This window comes from Echeneis naucrates, chromosome 24, assembly GCF_900963305.1.
Source record: "Echeneis naucrates chromosome 24, fEcheNa1.1, whole genome shotgun sequence".
In the NCBI taxonomy this organism is placed as follows: domain Eukaryota; kingdom Metazoa; phylum Chordata; class Actinopteri; order Carangiformes; family Echeneidae; genus Echeneis; species Echeneis naucrates.
In genome coordinates this window covers 3,038,506-3,052,117 of record NC_042534.1, presented here as the reverse complement: position 1 = coordinate 3,052,117, position 13,612 = coordinate 3,038,506, and the positions used below count along the sequence as shown (strand labels likewise).

Sequence of the window (13,612 nt, the reverse complement as noted above, 5' to 3'; positions counted from 1 at the left end):
TAACGGTCCTAAAAATTAAAATGGAAACCAAAGCAATAAACAAATCAGTGAAATTATTTTGTGTTTTTGTCTTTCTTCTTGTATTGGATAAGGAACCATTTTCCATTCTGCTGACAAATAAACAAACACAGATGAAAACACAACAAGACCTCCAGCCTGCTGCAGCAGAGGCAGCTAATAAAACAGAAACTCAAAGATTGTATTAAGACTCCACTCAGCCTGATGATAATACACTCATAAAGTACAATAAGGACAACGCTGTGAACTGAAAAAGATGTTTTAAAGTTTCTGTAACCAGGTTTATTTTAGTTAATCCTGACTCAAGTTAACGGGGAAACAGACCGGACTGAGTGAACTCAGTTTAATTTACGATGTGACATTTCCTTAAAACCTGAGCTGAAGTACCTGCACAGTCTTTTCAGCGCACGTTTATTTGATTCAACTCATTTTAAATGTCACTTCAACTAATAAGAAGCAGATATCTGTTTATCTGTTAAATCTATTTAAACTGGATTTCCATCTGGCTGATGTGAGAATAATTAGATAGATATACACTAGATATTCATGACAGAAACAAATAACAGAAAAAGCTTCAAAACTATCTTTTATTTAACAAAATACATTCCATATCAAACATACAATGAAGGCATTGCCAGAGACACCAGCTTCTGAACCTCACATGGACACAGACGCTTCAGACTGTGCACATTAAAAGGTCCTTCTGACCGTCAGTACAGTACCGCTAACCGTTCTTATTCAAGGCCATCCTGACAGAGAAAGTCCTTCTGATGAGACGGAGCGTGGAGAAGATACAAAAGAAGAAAGTGTGGGTGTCAACAAATCCCATGAAAAAGTCTGAACATCTACAGACTGATCTGATCTTTTATTCCTCTGAACCAGAACTATAAAAATAAATGTGTATTACTCCGCTGATGAAAATACTCCCAAAACTAATTCATTATTTGCTCCCATTGGAACAACTTGTGTAAAAAACTGCAGCAATTTTAGTTCGAGGAGAGACTTTTTCTAAAAATGTTTTTGGCCCATTTAAAGCTTTATATCTGCAATAAAGAACCAGCAGGAGCTGGAGATAAGACTGACTCTGGTTGGTTAGATTTTTTTTTCAGGGGATTTGTTGACAAGAAAAATTATATAAAATATCAGCAGTTTCATGGTTTAAAAAAGCTCCAGCGAAATGTCCTGACTGCAGGTTAAATGTGTGCAGATGGTTAGAGTGGAGTAGAGTTTAGATCTGTGCTGTTCATGTAGAAGGTTAAAATTTGAACATTCAGAAGCTGTCAGAGTGCAAACTGGACCCAGCGAGACGTTCACGTCTCTTTTGCTTGTCTGTTTTTTGTGCACTTTGATGCTTTCTAAAAATATATATTTTGGGTTTGATTAAACTTTTTCAAACATTAAACATGAACGAGGCCACATCCAGCCAAATGTTTCTTTAAATCTGACGGCTTGTGTGCCTACAAACACGCTCCGTGTTCTGGATTTTCTTTCTTAGATTAAAATGTGACTGCAAAGCACTAAAAAAGGGAAAATTAAAAGTGATATAAGTATTATAATTATTTTTTTTATATTTCTGGAAATACAAAGAAGTATGAAAATAACAATCGGACTGTGACAAAAGGAGATCAAATTTACGAAAGCATAAATGAAAAGTAAATAAATAAATACATTGTGGTAAAAAATAGCATGTCCTTTTTCTAAACTGCCAGCTAAAGTCGTGCCAGAATGTTTATTCATGAAGAGCTTGAGAGAAATGGACAGATGGATAAATAACTTACAGCAAAGATGGAGGAGAGAAACAGAATCAGTCTGTATCAGTGGAAGGAGAATCCAGATGTCGGCAGGCCACCACACCACTGGCTGATGAACTTCAGGACGTCTTGACACTCTGGACTGTGAGTGGTCTACAGAGGGAGCCAATCACAAAACAGATTCAACATTCAATATGTATTTTGGAAGTGCAAAATCTTTCCAGCAACTTTTCAAGAAAATGTGTGATTATTTGTATATATGCTGTGATTGGTTGATGGTTGACTCACTGATGTTGAGAAACGAGATGATGAAACTCAATGAAATGAGTTAGATCTTTGGAAACGAAACAGGTCAACTCTTACTGACTCTGTCTACACTGGTGTGTGTGTGTGTGTGTGTGTGTGTGTGTGTGTGTGTGTGAGATGGTTGGATTGCCACTCAGCTGCAGCTCATCAAATGTGAATATTAGTTTTCTGCGTTAATAAACTCAACATGTTTGGGTTTTAAATTATTGGTTTGGATGATGAACTCAGATTATAAGGATGGATGTTCGGCACATCACTGGGACTCTGTCAGCAGATAGAAGAACCTTCACAGTGAAATCATAGGAACCAGAAACTGCTGCTGATCTGATGAGACTGTGAAACACCTTCCTGCATTCATTTGCATATTAATGAGCAAAACAGTGATTTCCTAGAAAATCCCCAAACGGCTTCACACTTTAAGAGGTTGTAAGTGACACCAGGTCTGCAGTGTGAAAAACATGGAGGTGTAGAATATATTTGCTAATTAATCAGATTATCAACTTCATTAAGACAAAATAGAGTTTTCTTGTGAACATATAAACAAACAACAACAGGATGGTGTAAACAGATTTCTGTTTGCTTTCTTCAAACATGAAATTAGTCTCAGCCTAAACAATCTGCTGAATATTAAATAGTGAAAAGAAACCTGGCCTTAACTGGTGTTTCCAGGGTGTTAAACAAAACAGCCAATCACAACGTCAATTTGAAATATTTCAAATCTGAAAACTGCAGCATCCCTGAAGGAACACATAACGATGAAAGATGCAAATTTCCAACAAATCGATGATAAATGTAATTATTATTGAGTAAACCTGAACTTTTGGGGCCCTGGAGGTCAAAGGGCCTTCAATTCTTATTGAGTAAACTGTTAAGTCAAATTAAGATGGTTTTCTCTGACTGCTGCTTTTTTTCTCTGAGGCACTGGAGAGTTTTAACTAAGTGAAAGAAACCGAAAGAACCAAAAAGCCAACTTTAGACGACTTTAGAGTAAACTTAAGAAAACATAAAATCAAAGACAACTGACACAAAGGGAAAGTTGAAGTAAAACTGCATGTCTGGGGAACCTCTCCTGGGGGGATTGCCCACGTGGTCTCACCTTCGTCACCATGAGGAATTTGTTCCAGTCGTCCTTGTTCGCCATTTTGCCCGCAGATGAGAACTCAATCTTATTTCTTAGCACGGGGTAGCCTGCAGGATGAGGAGCGCAGAGTGAGGCGTGTCGTGTGTTCAAACTGAGCGGTGAAGTGAAGAATAATTTAATATCATATTTAAACATGACGACGAACCTTTTGGATGAACGATTCCATGTCTTGGTGGATTTTTCCACACAGACATCAATATAAAGCTCATCCAGAACATAATATATATATATATGTGTGTGTGTGTGTGTGTGCTCCTGAGATTTTTCTCCCTGAATGAGTGAAATTGGCTTTTGGCTCTTTCATCTTTGAACAAACACACACATGTGGTGGCTGAAAGAACAAAGTCAACAACATGGTTTGTTTGATTGAATGGAAACAACGAGGTCTAAAGAAGGAGATGTTAGAAATCGTCTAATTTTTTACTTTATCTCGAGATTTTCGCCTTTTTCCTGTTATGTCTAACCATTTTCCCACAAACAGCTCTTTGCTCTCTTCTGGTCAATTGTCTGACTTTTTCATTTCCCAGCTTTTGTTGTGTCCTCAGCAGATAAGTGCGTTTAGTGCTTGTGCATCTGTATTACCGGTGAGGACACAAGGCAGCGAGCGCAGGCCGGTGTTTGTGGCCACCAGAGACGCTTCATATGAGTTCCTCTCGTCCACGGGCAGAACCTGCTCCAATCGATGGTCCATGGACACCATCAGCACCCAGTCACGGATCTGCTCCCGCTGGGCATCCTGTATCACACACACACACACACACACACACACTGCACTGCAATAAATGTGAATCTGTAGATTTTAATGGGCAACGTGTTAGAAAATTATCCTAATTCTTCCCTCAAAAAACACCATGTGGACACATTTTATGATTTTCAGGGCAAAACTCCTGCAGATTCTCGTATCATGTAAAAGGACATGGCTGCATGTGGCTGCAGTGGCTTCATGGACGAAGTGATTTCTTATTACATTCACACTGTGAGTGACATACTAACTGGACCAGATCTGATTCATGTCATCAGCGATATCATCTCCATCTATCTGTGCATCCTGAGGGATGTTTCCATGTGTGTGTGGTGAGAGGAGGTGGAGTCTTACGCTGACGCAGAGCTTGGTGGGAACAGGAACTTCGAATGGGATGTCAGTGTTGATGAAGTCCGAGTGGTCCACAGTGTCCAGGCTCCCCTCATCTATGGCCTGGAAAACCAAAGGAAAACAGATGTCTATCTCTGGATCTATGAAGCAACTGGATTCATGACAGGAATTGTTAATGAACGCTCTTTCCATTGGCAAATACTGAGTAGATGTGAAGAATTTAGATTACTTTGAGTCTAGAGGGACAGACGAGCTGCGATACTCACATCACACAGATCCAAGAAGTGGTTGAGGAAGATGAAGGCCATGTTCTCCCAGCTGACAGTCTGCAAGGAGAGGAAAATATTATCAAATAATGATGATGATAATGTAATCAGGCATAAAACTTCACTCTTACACTTACACTTAATTATCAAGGAGAAGTTATGTGATGCAGAATAACTTTAATCAATCAAATGTGGAATTAGAGCTTTTTAAAGTTGATGTGGACATTTTAAAAATGTAATTAAACCAGAGGATTTTATTCATTATTAATATCAATGATTTTCTTTATGATTTAAAAGTAAAGAAGAAATAAAATCACTGAAATGTGATGCTAGTTTAAGACTCTAAAGTGGAGAAAACGTGAGAAACCAGAAGGAAAGAACATTTTAACATGTACCTAACGCAAAAGCAGAGTAAAAACACATAAACAAATGTGTAGCCAATCAGAGTGGAAGGTGGACCCACCCTGCAGGCGAGTCCAGCCTCGTAGAAAGCCTTGTCTGCAGGAACGAGCTCAGTGTGGCGCAGCAGAGACACCGACAGTTTGGCTGCCACGCTGACCTGAAAAGAAGAACAGTTGAGCTGTGACCGCTGAAGGTGGAGCAGAAAGAGTTGGGCTCGGAAATGAAAACGTTTGGAGATGCTCATCTGAATTTGCTGTTCACATTGTGATGATTACATTTCATGTTCATGTTATTCTGACCTGCTGCTGGGAGACATCATCCCCTAAAGTTTCTTACAAATGAAGCAAAAAAATCATTCAGCAGGAAAAACTACATCAACCTTTAGGATCAAATTTAATCAGGCCTGTTTGAACTGAGCCCCAAAGTAAACAGAAATATTCTCTGTCTCAACAGGTAAGTAGCAGGTTTATGTAATCCCCTCTGAGTTTCAGTGTTTTTCTGTACCAGCTGCTCGACTCCTTTAGCGGCGGCTCGTGTGGCGTAGTAGTGAGCAATCAGCAGCATCTGCTCAAAGTCTTCATGAGCTGGAGTGTTGGCCTCGGCGGACTTGGACACGTTCTCACACTGAAATCACACAAAACCAGCAAATCTCAAAATTTTCTACAAATGTTGGGAAAAGTCTGCTTGAGAAGTTGAAAAGATTTCCCAGATAGATACATTTGAAGGAAGTTTACTTTACAAACAGGCCTATCTGGTTCAGTGTCTTGACATTATTAAGTACTGTGGATTTTGGTGATTTACCAGCTGAAACAGAAAATTGCGGAGGTCGGCCCACATGTGGTAAGAATCTGGTCCGTCAGTGTCGGGGAGGTTAATCAGGTCCAGGAACAGGCGCTTGTAGATGTTGAAATTCTAGAAAATGAAATGCATCTAACAATGATACCTTCAATAGATCCTTCATGATTGAATCATTAAATAAATCGTTGAAACTACATGTTGAGGTTGTAGCCCTGAGAATCAAACGCTTGTGAGAAACCCCTGGTAGGAGTCAGATGAATGTGTACCTGCAGGTTGGGTGGTGCTCCGTGCTGAATGTAGAGCTGCAGGGCCTTCAGAGCGTCCTGCTCCTTGATGAGGTGTGTGGCGTACAGGGCGACGTACTTATGGAGGATCTTAAAGCTCTGGCACAACAACACACAGATGTGATGAAGAACAGTGGCAGAACCATGAAAAACAACTACTGCTGTCTTGGTCAATGTGTTTACATTTGAAACTCCATCCGAGGAAGATTTATGTTTCCCTTCTTTAAAGTCTTAGAACACAACCAACAGCTTTAATGGCGGTGACAGGTCTTGTGGTTTCGTACCTGTTTGGATGCTGTGTCCAGACATTTTTCCCACTGGCCTCTTTCTGCATACATGTCCAGAGCTGCCATGACGTCCACACCAACCAGCTGGCCACAAAACAGATATTAATTATTCAAGCTGTTTAAATTTGGCTTGTTCATCGTTTTTAAAGCAAAGAGGAATAATTCATTACTGCTGATTCCTTTTTGAACACATGGATTTCACTTGACAAACTTTAGTCTTAAACTCATACTATGCCAATATTTATCCAAGGAAGCATACCGGGAGATCTGGTGTGTAACAGAGCATGTTCGTCTACTTACAGAGTCCACTTTGCCTTGATTCTTCAGATGCTCTTTGTACTTCTGGTCCACATAGTCCTCATACCTGCTCAGGATCAAATGACACAGAGAGAAAAGGTATTTAAAGGATAATGGGTGATTCCAGAAACATTTCCTTGTGTTTTATGTAAGATGGCATCAGCCTGAAAATACCAAACGTAACATCACATTTATGAATTAGAACTTATTAAACATCTGAAAACTACACAGATTCTTTTGGAGCTGTTTAAGTGAATTCTTCAAATGACATATATAGTTTCTGACCTTGGCTCCAGATCCTTGGCAACTCTCTTGGCTTTGTTCCATTCCTCACCTATGAGAAAGACGTCGATAGCCTCTTTGATCAGGTCCATGTTTAAGTAAAGCTCGGCAGCCTGGAGCACATGAGCACAAACCCAGCAGGAGGAAAATCAGAATCTGGTTTAAACAAGTTCAGTGTACATTTAACTGTTTTTTTGTGAGTAGGTTAAAACAAGCGCAATGTGTGTGCTTTGGCGTGTTTTCACCCACAGCGTTGTACTTCTTCAGGTGTGTGAGTCGAGGTCCGACCACGTGAATCACCTCCAACGCTCGATCTCCACCCAGGAACTTGATGGACAACTCTGCTGCCTGAAAACAAGCAGACAGACAAACACGTTTGACTTTGACTGCTAAAATAAAAGCAGTTCCCAAAACTGAAATACTAAAGTACAAATTTTGAAATAATACACAACAGATAATGGTAATTCTCATATGAGGAGCTTGAACCTGAAAAGATTGTTTGATTACCACATTATCTGTTGATCAACTAATCATCGGCTTTAATTTGCATGATGTTAATATGTATTTTGGAAATTTAAATCACTGACATTGTAAAAATGAAATCAGCTTTGATTAGTTGCTAGATTTAATTAGATGATTTGGAGCTTATGATAGCACAGCTGTTGTAGTTTCCAGGTGTTTCAGTGACTGTTCAGCTGAGCAGAGAATCAGCAACAGCCTCCGTCCATCAATGCTGCTTCTTCAGGAACAAGTAATTGGAATAAAATTTAATGAGCCACTACAGGAAGGGACCTATTGATTTAGTTGACCCTGAGACCTTTGCTTGAACACCACCAGAAGACCAAACGTCCTGATTCCCAGAGGGGGGCGAAAATAAAACATTGATCTGTGGGATCCTTTGACCTTTCTGTTAGCAACACCATCAGATCAACTATTCAAATGTCAGATGATCCAATCTCCATCGCACTCAGGTCAATAAAACACAATATTTGCTGAGCAACGTCATGCTCCCAGTAGGGCAGAACTATTGACACTGGTGACACAATGACCTTTCTCCTTCCTCTGTCATCAGGGGAAATCCTCACAATTCTGTCATCCAACCGCGGCACTGCTGAACATGAAGTGCAGCGAATTAGTCAAATTAGATTGTTTTTATATTTCTGTTTTGGGCAATTTTTTTAGAACCAAGCTCTGAGCTTCAAAATGTTCTGTTGCATAAATGTTTTTTTTTTCTGGCTTTCTTGATTTATCCCGATCTTACGATCAAGAATCGTGATCTTACATCAATAATCGAAATAGTACCTGATTATCTTTCAGTCCTTAGTGCTGTAAACACGTTAGACCGCCTTTTACCTTCATCCAGCACTTCTCCATCAGCGCCGTGTTCGAGTCGTCCTTCACCTTCAGGTAACACTCCACGGCCCGCGAGTATTCACCGGACTGCTCCCACTCTCTGGCCTGTTCCAGCAGGCCCTCTACGCCGCTGCAACCACCAGAGTCACAACAGAATCAAGTAAGGAGACGTGCATAAATTCATTTCATTCAATTTCAAAAAACTGTGTTTTCTTATTTGAACTCTCCCGTAGTTTGGTAACATTTGATGTTTTTTCCTACAGGTCATTAAAGAGGGAGAAGCGATGGATGGAGGAAAAGAGCTGCTGGTTCACCTGCTAACAAGAATTCCTTATAGGGAGTTTCAGTTTGGGATAAGACATGAATTGTGTTTAATAAAGCATCAAACTGAGTCTCTGTGCATGAATGAAACTGGTGGAGTGAGTCTGTAAAATGTTCATGGTGGGTTTTGTGGTTTCCCTCTGGTTTTTAAAGAGTTTGTTAATAACAACAAAATATAAAACACACTGAGAGATACCATAACTTCTAATTTATAATTATGAATTTTACAGCTCTCTGGGCAAAAACAAAATAAAGAATCATTATAAGAAATTAGATCCTTTTTGTTTTCTTTTTATATAATTGGCCACATATGTGGCTATCAGTATGATGTATAATAGGATTACAGGAAAATGCAAAGGAGGTGATGTAGTGCTGTGATGAAAAGATATTTTTTACCTAAATATAAATGAGCTACTTTAGCTTTCTTCTTCTTTATTTTATTAATTTTTTTTTAATCTTAATCTCACCGGATTCCCTTCTTGGAGGTCTCCTTCTCGTACTCCTCTTGGAGTATGGAGAGCTTGTTGGGGAGATACTCCTTACAAATACGCATGGCATCACTCCACATGTCTGCATCCTGAGCAACACAGATACAGAATAAATGAAGCACATCCATCATCCAAATCATGTTCTATGATTTGGATATAAAATCCCTTTCAGTGAAATAAAGCTTAGAACATTCTGAAGGTCCTCCTTTCGTCGTCTGTAAAACCAGTTTGGCTCTTTGAGTTACCTTGTAATATTTGACAGCCAGTTCAGGCCTCTGAGCTCGGAGCAGAAAAGCTTCAGCCTTCTGGAAATCTTTCTGTTCAAAGCAGAACTTGGCTTGGCCGACCAGAACCTCAGACACACTCTCTGGATCGTGGCCCTCAGCTACCCGCTGTGCACTGGCCCAGTCCTTGTTGTGGACATACCTGCAATACACACACACACACATGCACAAACATGTATAAACCTTAAAAATATAACTTAAAATGAGCAAAACCTAAAACTCAACATTTTTTAGGAATCTAAACCAAATCCTACACAAATGCCAACTCCCTGGAAAGCGGCATAAACCTGTAGTTTTGTGTTGAAAGTTGTTGGCGAGCATACTTCCCTCATCATCATCATCCCTGATCCTTAAATTTTACCAACGGTGTGTTTTCTTTTGTGATTCTGTTTTTTAATTTTCTGTTAGAATAACTTTGTCTCTGTTCCCCTGTACCTTATATTGCTTCAGTCTCTTTTGAAAAACGCTGGTCTCTAAATGCAGAAAAATTTGCATCCTCGTGTTATTTTCACTCACAGAAAGATTAAGGCTGGTTTTCAGATGTACTTGCACGCCATCACTATGATTCTTTGTAAAGCTGCAGAGTCATGTGACCAAGTGAACACAGTCACATTATTATAAAGACAAAATTATAAGTCACCATTCGCACAGTACTCACATGAATACAGCTTCCTTGGGTTTTCCTGCCTTGATGAACTCAACTTCAGCCTCAGGAAACTTTCCCTGGGAGATGAAACCCAGTAGAGAGGAGTTTTATATGTAAGAGACTGATATAAATTAAAAACAGAGATTGTAATATTGCCTATACCTCACTGGACAAACAGCATTTTTACACCAGTAGAGGTGAGATAAAGAAGATGGCGATTGATTTACCTCATCCTCCAAGTATATGGCGTGTTTGAGGTGGATCTCAGGAATCTTCTCCTTACATGAAAGACGGGCCAAATCAAAGGCAAAGTCAAATGAGCTGCAGACAAGAGGAGGAACATGAAATCAAGCCAGTGACTCCCTGTGAAAGGATGCATGTACGTGGACAGCATCTGCATGGATGAAGGACGGTGTGTATCACGTCTGTGTGTTATGATTCGGCTCACAAGTTATTTGAAGCAGACTCAATGGCGTATTCCAAGAGGCCAAACTTGTTGAGCAGTTTGACGGCTGCCTCTCCTCCCAGGCTCCTGGCCCACAGGAAGGCTACCTGCTTCTGGGCACCAGCACCACCATGATTCTTTGCCACCTGCCTCACACACACAGATATCGATACACATTTATCCCGATATGGCAGAGAACCCAGGGAAAAAAACACCATGATGGAAGCTATAAGGAAAAAGCCTATGGACTGCCCAGGACTGTTAGGGATGCACTATGGCTCCTGAAAACTCATAATTTTAAAATATGTGTAATAGTTTTAAAGTGTCGGTTCAGACACTCGGTCAAAAAAGTCCCATTTTTTAGAAGTGAGATTAAGAGCTAGCAAGCCAATAAAATGAAATATGAGAGTGTGTACCCTGTATGCATCTTCCCACATATCATTGACCCTGTACATGTGGACAGCAGCTTTCCACTCTTCAGCTTCCATGAAGTGGTACTCGGCCTCTGAGAACCTGGATTCAGCCTCCAATTCCTGCAAGAACCACTTATATTAAATATATCAACATAATATCACACACACATTAAGTGCATGAGATGCCATTTAGAGTTAGAACAAAGCTTTTTCAACTCTTTGCAGCAATACAAAAGTAAATAGTTGACAAAAGAACAACTGCGCAATGATGAAACTTGCTAACTCTATTTCTTATGAATAATCTTTGCTGCAACTGTCTGAAACTCAGACTTAGAGCGACTACAGCTTGACATAACTAAAACGTTGTAATATTAGCCCTGCATGTTGTCTAATTATGTGTACATCAAAGAAATATGTTTTACCTCATTGCCTCCGAAAGCTAAGCCTTCAGAGTGAAATTTGGAGGTAGGGACATTTCTAATTATTGTTGGAGTGTAAAGCACCGCAGGGCAGTTCTAACCAGATAATTGGACAACTGCAAAACTGTGAACACGCTCATTTGTCCACTGTTACATAAGTGAAGACCAATCTTGGATCTAGCACTCATAACAAAATCCTAATGGAGTTAAGCGGGCGCCAGAACTGGAGCACTATCTGAGCTTGTGACGGCTTTTCAGATGAAAGACCTCATTCAATACTGCCTGAATGTCGCTGATGAAGATGCTGAGCAGCGACAACAGCCGCACTGCTACTTTCCAACTGATCTCAGATGAGTTACAAAAATTTGACAGTGCTGAGCTCTCATCTTTGTTTCATCTATAAGTAATTAAACAGGCAAACTAAGGCGATGCAATTTAAATATACAAATGATTGTCACAGTGAGTTTTAGACGTTATGAGCAGTGCTTTTCTAGTTTTCCTATTCATGGTAAAGTCTGGTCTTGGACCTCTAAATCACACCCTCGTGTTTGGTATTCAGTCACTTTACTGGTTAAACCCTTTAAATAAGAATGAGATCATCTTCTGTCACAGCCACTTGGATACACCTATGAAACACATTTAAAGAAAATAGACTACAATCTTTTGAACTTTGGAGGGCTTTGATGTATTTTGTATATTTGTAGATTCTGGAGAAAAGTGTTGAGGGACATTATCATGGTCTCTTAAGTCCACCTTAAAACAACCCTAATATCTTTCCTTCTGTTCATACTGGCCATGATTCCTTGATAATTTAAAAATCCAAAGAACTGTGAATAAATGTATTTAGAGGTTAACCAGTGAGGGGCAGAGGGTCCTTTAAAGTTATAGCCTAATACTACAGATTCCTTCATTTTGCTCCCATTCCCTCACTGCAACCCAGCAAGAAGTTAGAAAACACAAAGAGAAAAGTTCACAGTAAAAACACCACTACTTTGATGTTTGATCGGTGTCGCTGGAAGCATGTTCATATGTTATTTCTGCAAGGGACTGTCGGGAAATCTAAAAGGGCCATTATAAGTGTTCCCTGCTGCTGATCACTGGAGTGTTGATAATTGTCACTTTCCAAAAGCCTTGGCTTTTGTTCCATTATAACACGTCCTCTTAGCATTTACTTCTTCCAGGACTGACTTGAATGGTGAAACCAGGTTATAGCTATCTGGTTAGCCTGCAAATATCACAATAAGAAAATAAGACTGTTGTTGGAGACAGTTTTTGGTGATGAAAGGGTTGAAGTTTGATGCTGAACTTGCGACGTGATACATCAGCAGCTCATAATATTGGGTTTGTGGCAAAGAAAAAAAACTTACAACAAGCAAAACCTGTCAGTAAAAGGAACTGCTTCTATAATATATATATATATATATATATATATAACTATGACTGGAGTTTCTGCTTCAATTAAAATTAATAAGGGTTGTACTGATTTGTTCTTGGACACTGATGACTCAGGGAAAACAAACCAAAACAACTCCACCTCCCAACAAGAAATGGGATAGCATGAGCGTGATGGCTGAATGAAATGATATAAAACAGCAGCTTCAATGTTTGCCATCAGTGTTGAAACGCCAATATCACCTATAGAGCTGATCACAGTGTGCTGTACCTTGGCCAAGTGCAGGTGAGTCTCAGTCAGCAGGTCGGGGTGATGTTTGGCCACTAGGCGGATAACATCATCAAACATCCGATTCTTCTTGTACATGGTGATAGCGAGGTCAGGCTGCTTCACTGTGGCAAACAGCCTGTGTTGACAGACATGGACACCAAGTGAGGAACTGTCTTTTTAAAAGGTGAGAGCACCATGATTTCTTAGAATGTTATATAATCATTTGTTCTAAAGACTTTCTCTGTGCTTTATTAATATTTATTGATCATTTACAAAATGTACAATTTACAAAGAAATGCTTCGTTGCACAATCAAAAATTGAGCCTTAAAAAAGCCGTCAAGACTTCTAGAACTTTGTGATAGTAAGAAAACAGTTGCCACTCTCAATCATACCCAGAAACATGCCCTCTGTATCTGCACACAGTATTTTCCCCAAAACTTTCAGAAAAAAAGCCAATCCAAAGAGAAGTTCAAATCATCTCTTCTGATCGGCTAACTGGCTGGTTGTCGCTAGATCTCCAGAGGGAAGAGCTATAAAACCATGCTGAGGTAGAATTTGGCACTTAAAACCACAAATAAATCTTCTTTTAATAATAAAAAAAGTTAAAATATGGAAATTGTAAGGCGTGTAGGTGTCAAAAACATAAAACAGGAC

The 13,612-nt window shown here is 39.6% G+C and overlaps 1 protein-coding gene across 2 annotated transcripts in view; it reads right to left on the bottom strand.

The window, feature by feature from the left end:
- Positions 1–597: 597 nt before the first annotated feature.
- Positions 598–13,612, bottom strand: part of ift172 (intraflagellar transport 172) — a 32,102-nt gene continuing 19,087 nt past the window's right edge. The window contains exons 28-49 of one of the 2 annotated variants that reach the window (XM_029496115.1): positions 12,958–13,093; positions 10,879–10,995; positions 10,466–10,608; positions 10,245–10,338; positions 10,030–10,094; positions 9,333–9,513; positions 9,067–9,176; positions 8,279–8,408; positions 7,175–7,273; positions 6,929–7,038; positions 6,647–6,710; positions 6,344–6,430; positions 6,042–6,158; positions 5,779–5,889; positions 5,482–5,601; positions 5,039–5,134; positions 4,576–4,635; positions 4,313–4,411; positions 3,799–3,952; positions 3,172–3,263; positions 1,797–1,922; positions 598–785 (exon numbers count right to left, since the gene is read on the bottom strand). In XM_029496115.1, the coding sequence (XP_029351975.1) occupies positions 1,833–1,922; positions 3,172–3,263; positions 3,799–3,952; positions 4,313–4,411; positions 4,576–4,635; positions 5,039–5,134; positions 5,482–5,601; positions 5,779–5,889; positions 6,042–6,158; positions 6,344–6,430; positions 6,647–6,710; positions 6,929–7,038; positions 7,175–7,273; positions 8,279–8,408; positions 9,067–9,176; positions 9,333–9,513; positions 10,030–10,094; positions 10,245–10,338; positions 10,466–10,608; positions 10,879–10,995; positions 12,958–13,093 (2,275 nt within the window). In that variant the 3' untranslated portion in view covers positions 598–785; positions 1,797–1,832. Of the gene's footprint in view, positions 1,923–3,171; positions 3,264–3,798; positions 3,953–4,312; positions 4,412–4,575; positions 4,636–5,038; positions 5,135–5,481; positions 5,602–5,778; positions 5,890–6,041; positions 6,159–6,343; positions 6,431–6,646; positions 6,711–6,928; positions 7,039–7,174; positions 7,274–8,278; positions 8,409–9,066; positions 9,177–9,332; positions 9,514–10,029; positions 10,095–10,244; positions 10,339–10,465; positions 10,609–10,878; positions 10,996–12,957; positions 13,094–13,612 lie in introns of both variants that reach the window. The other variant, XM_029496114.1, reaches the window with a different exon arrangement.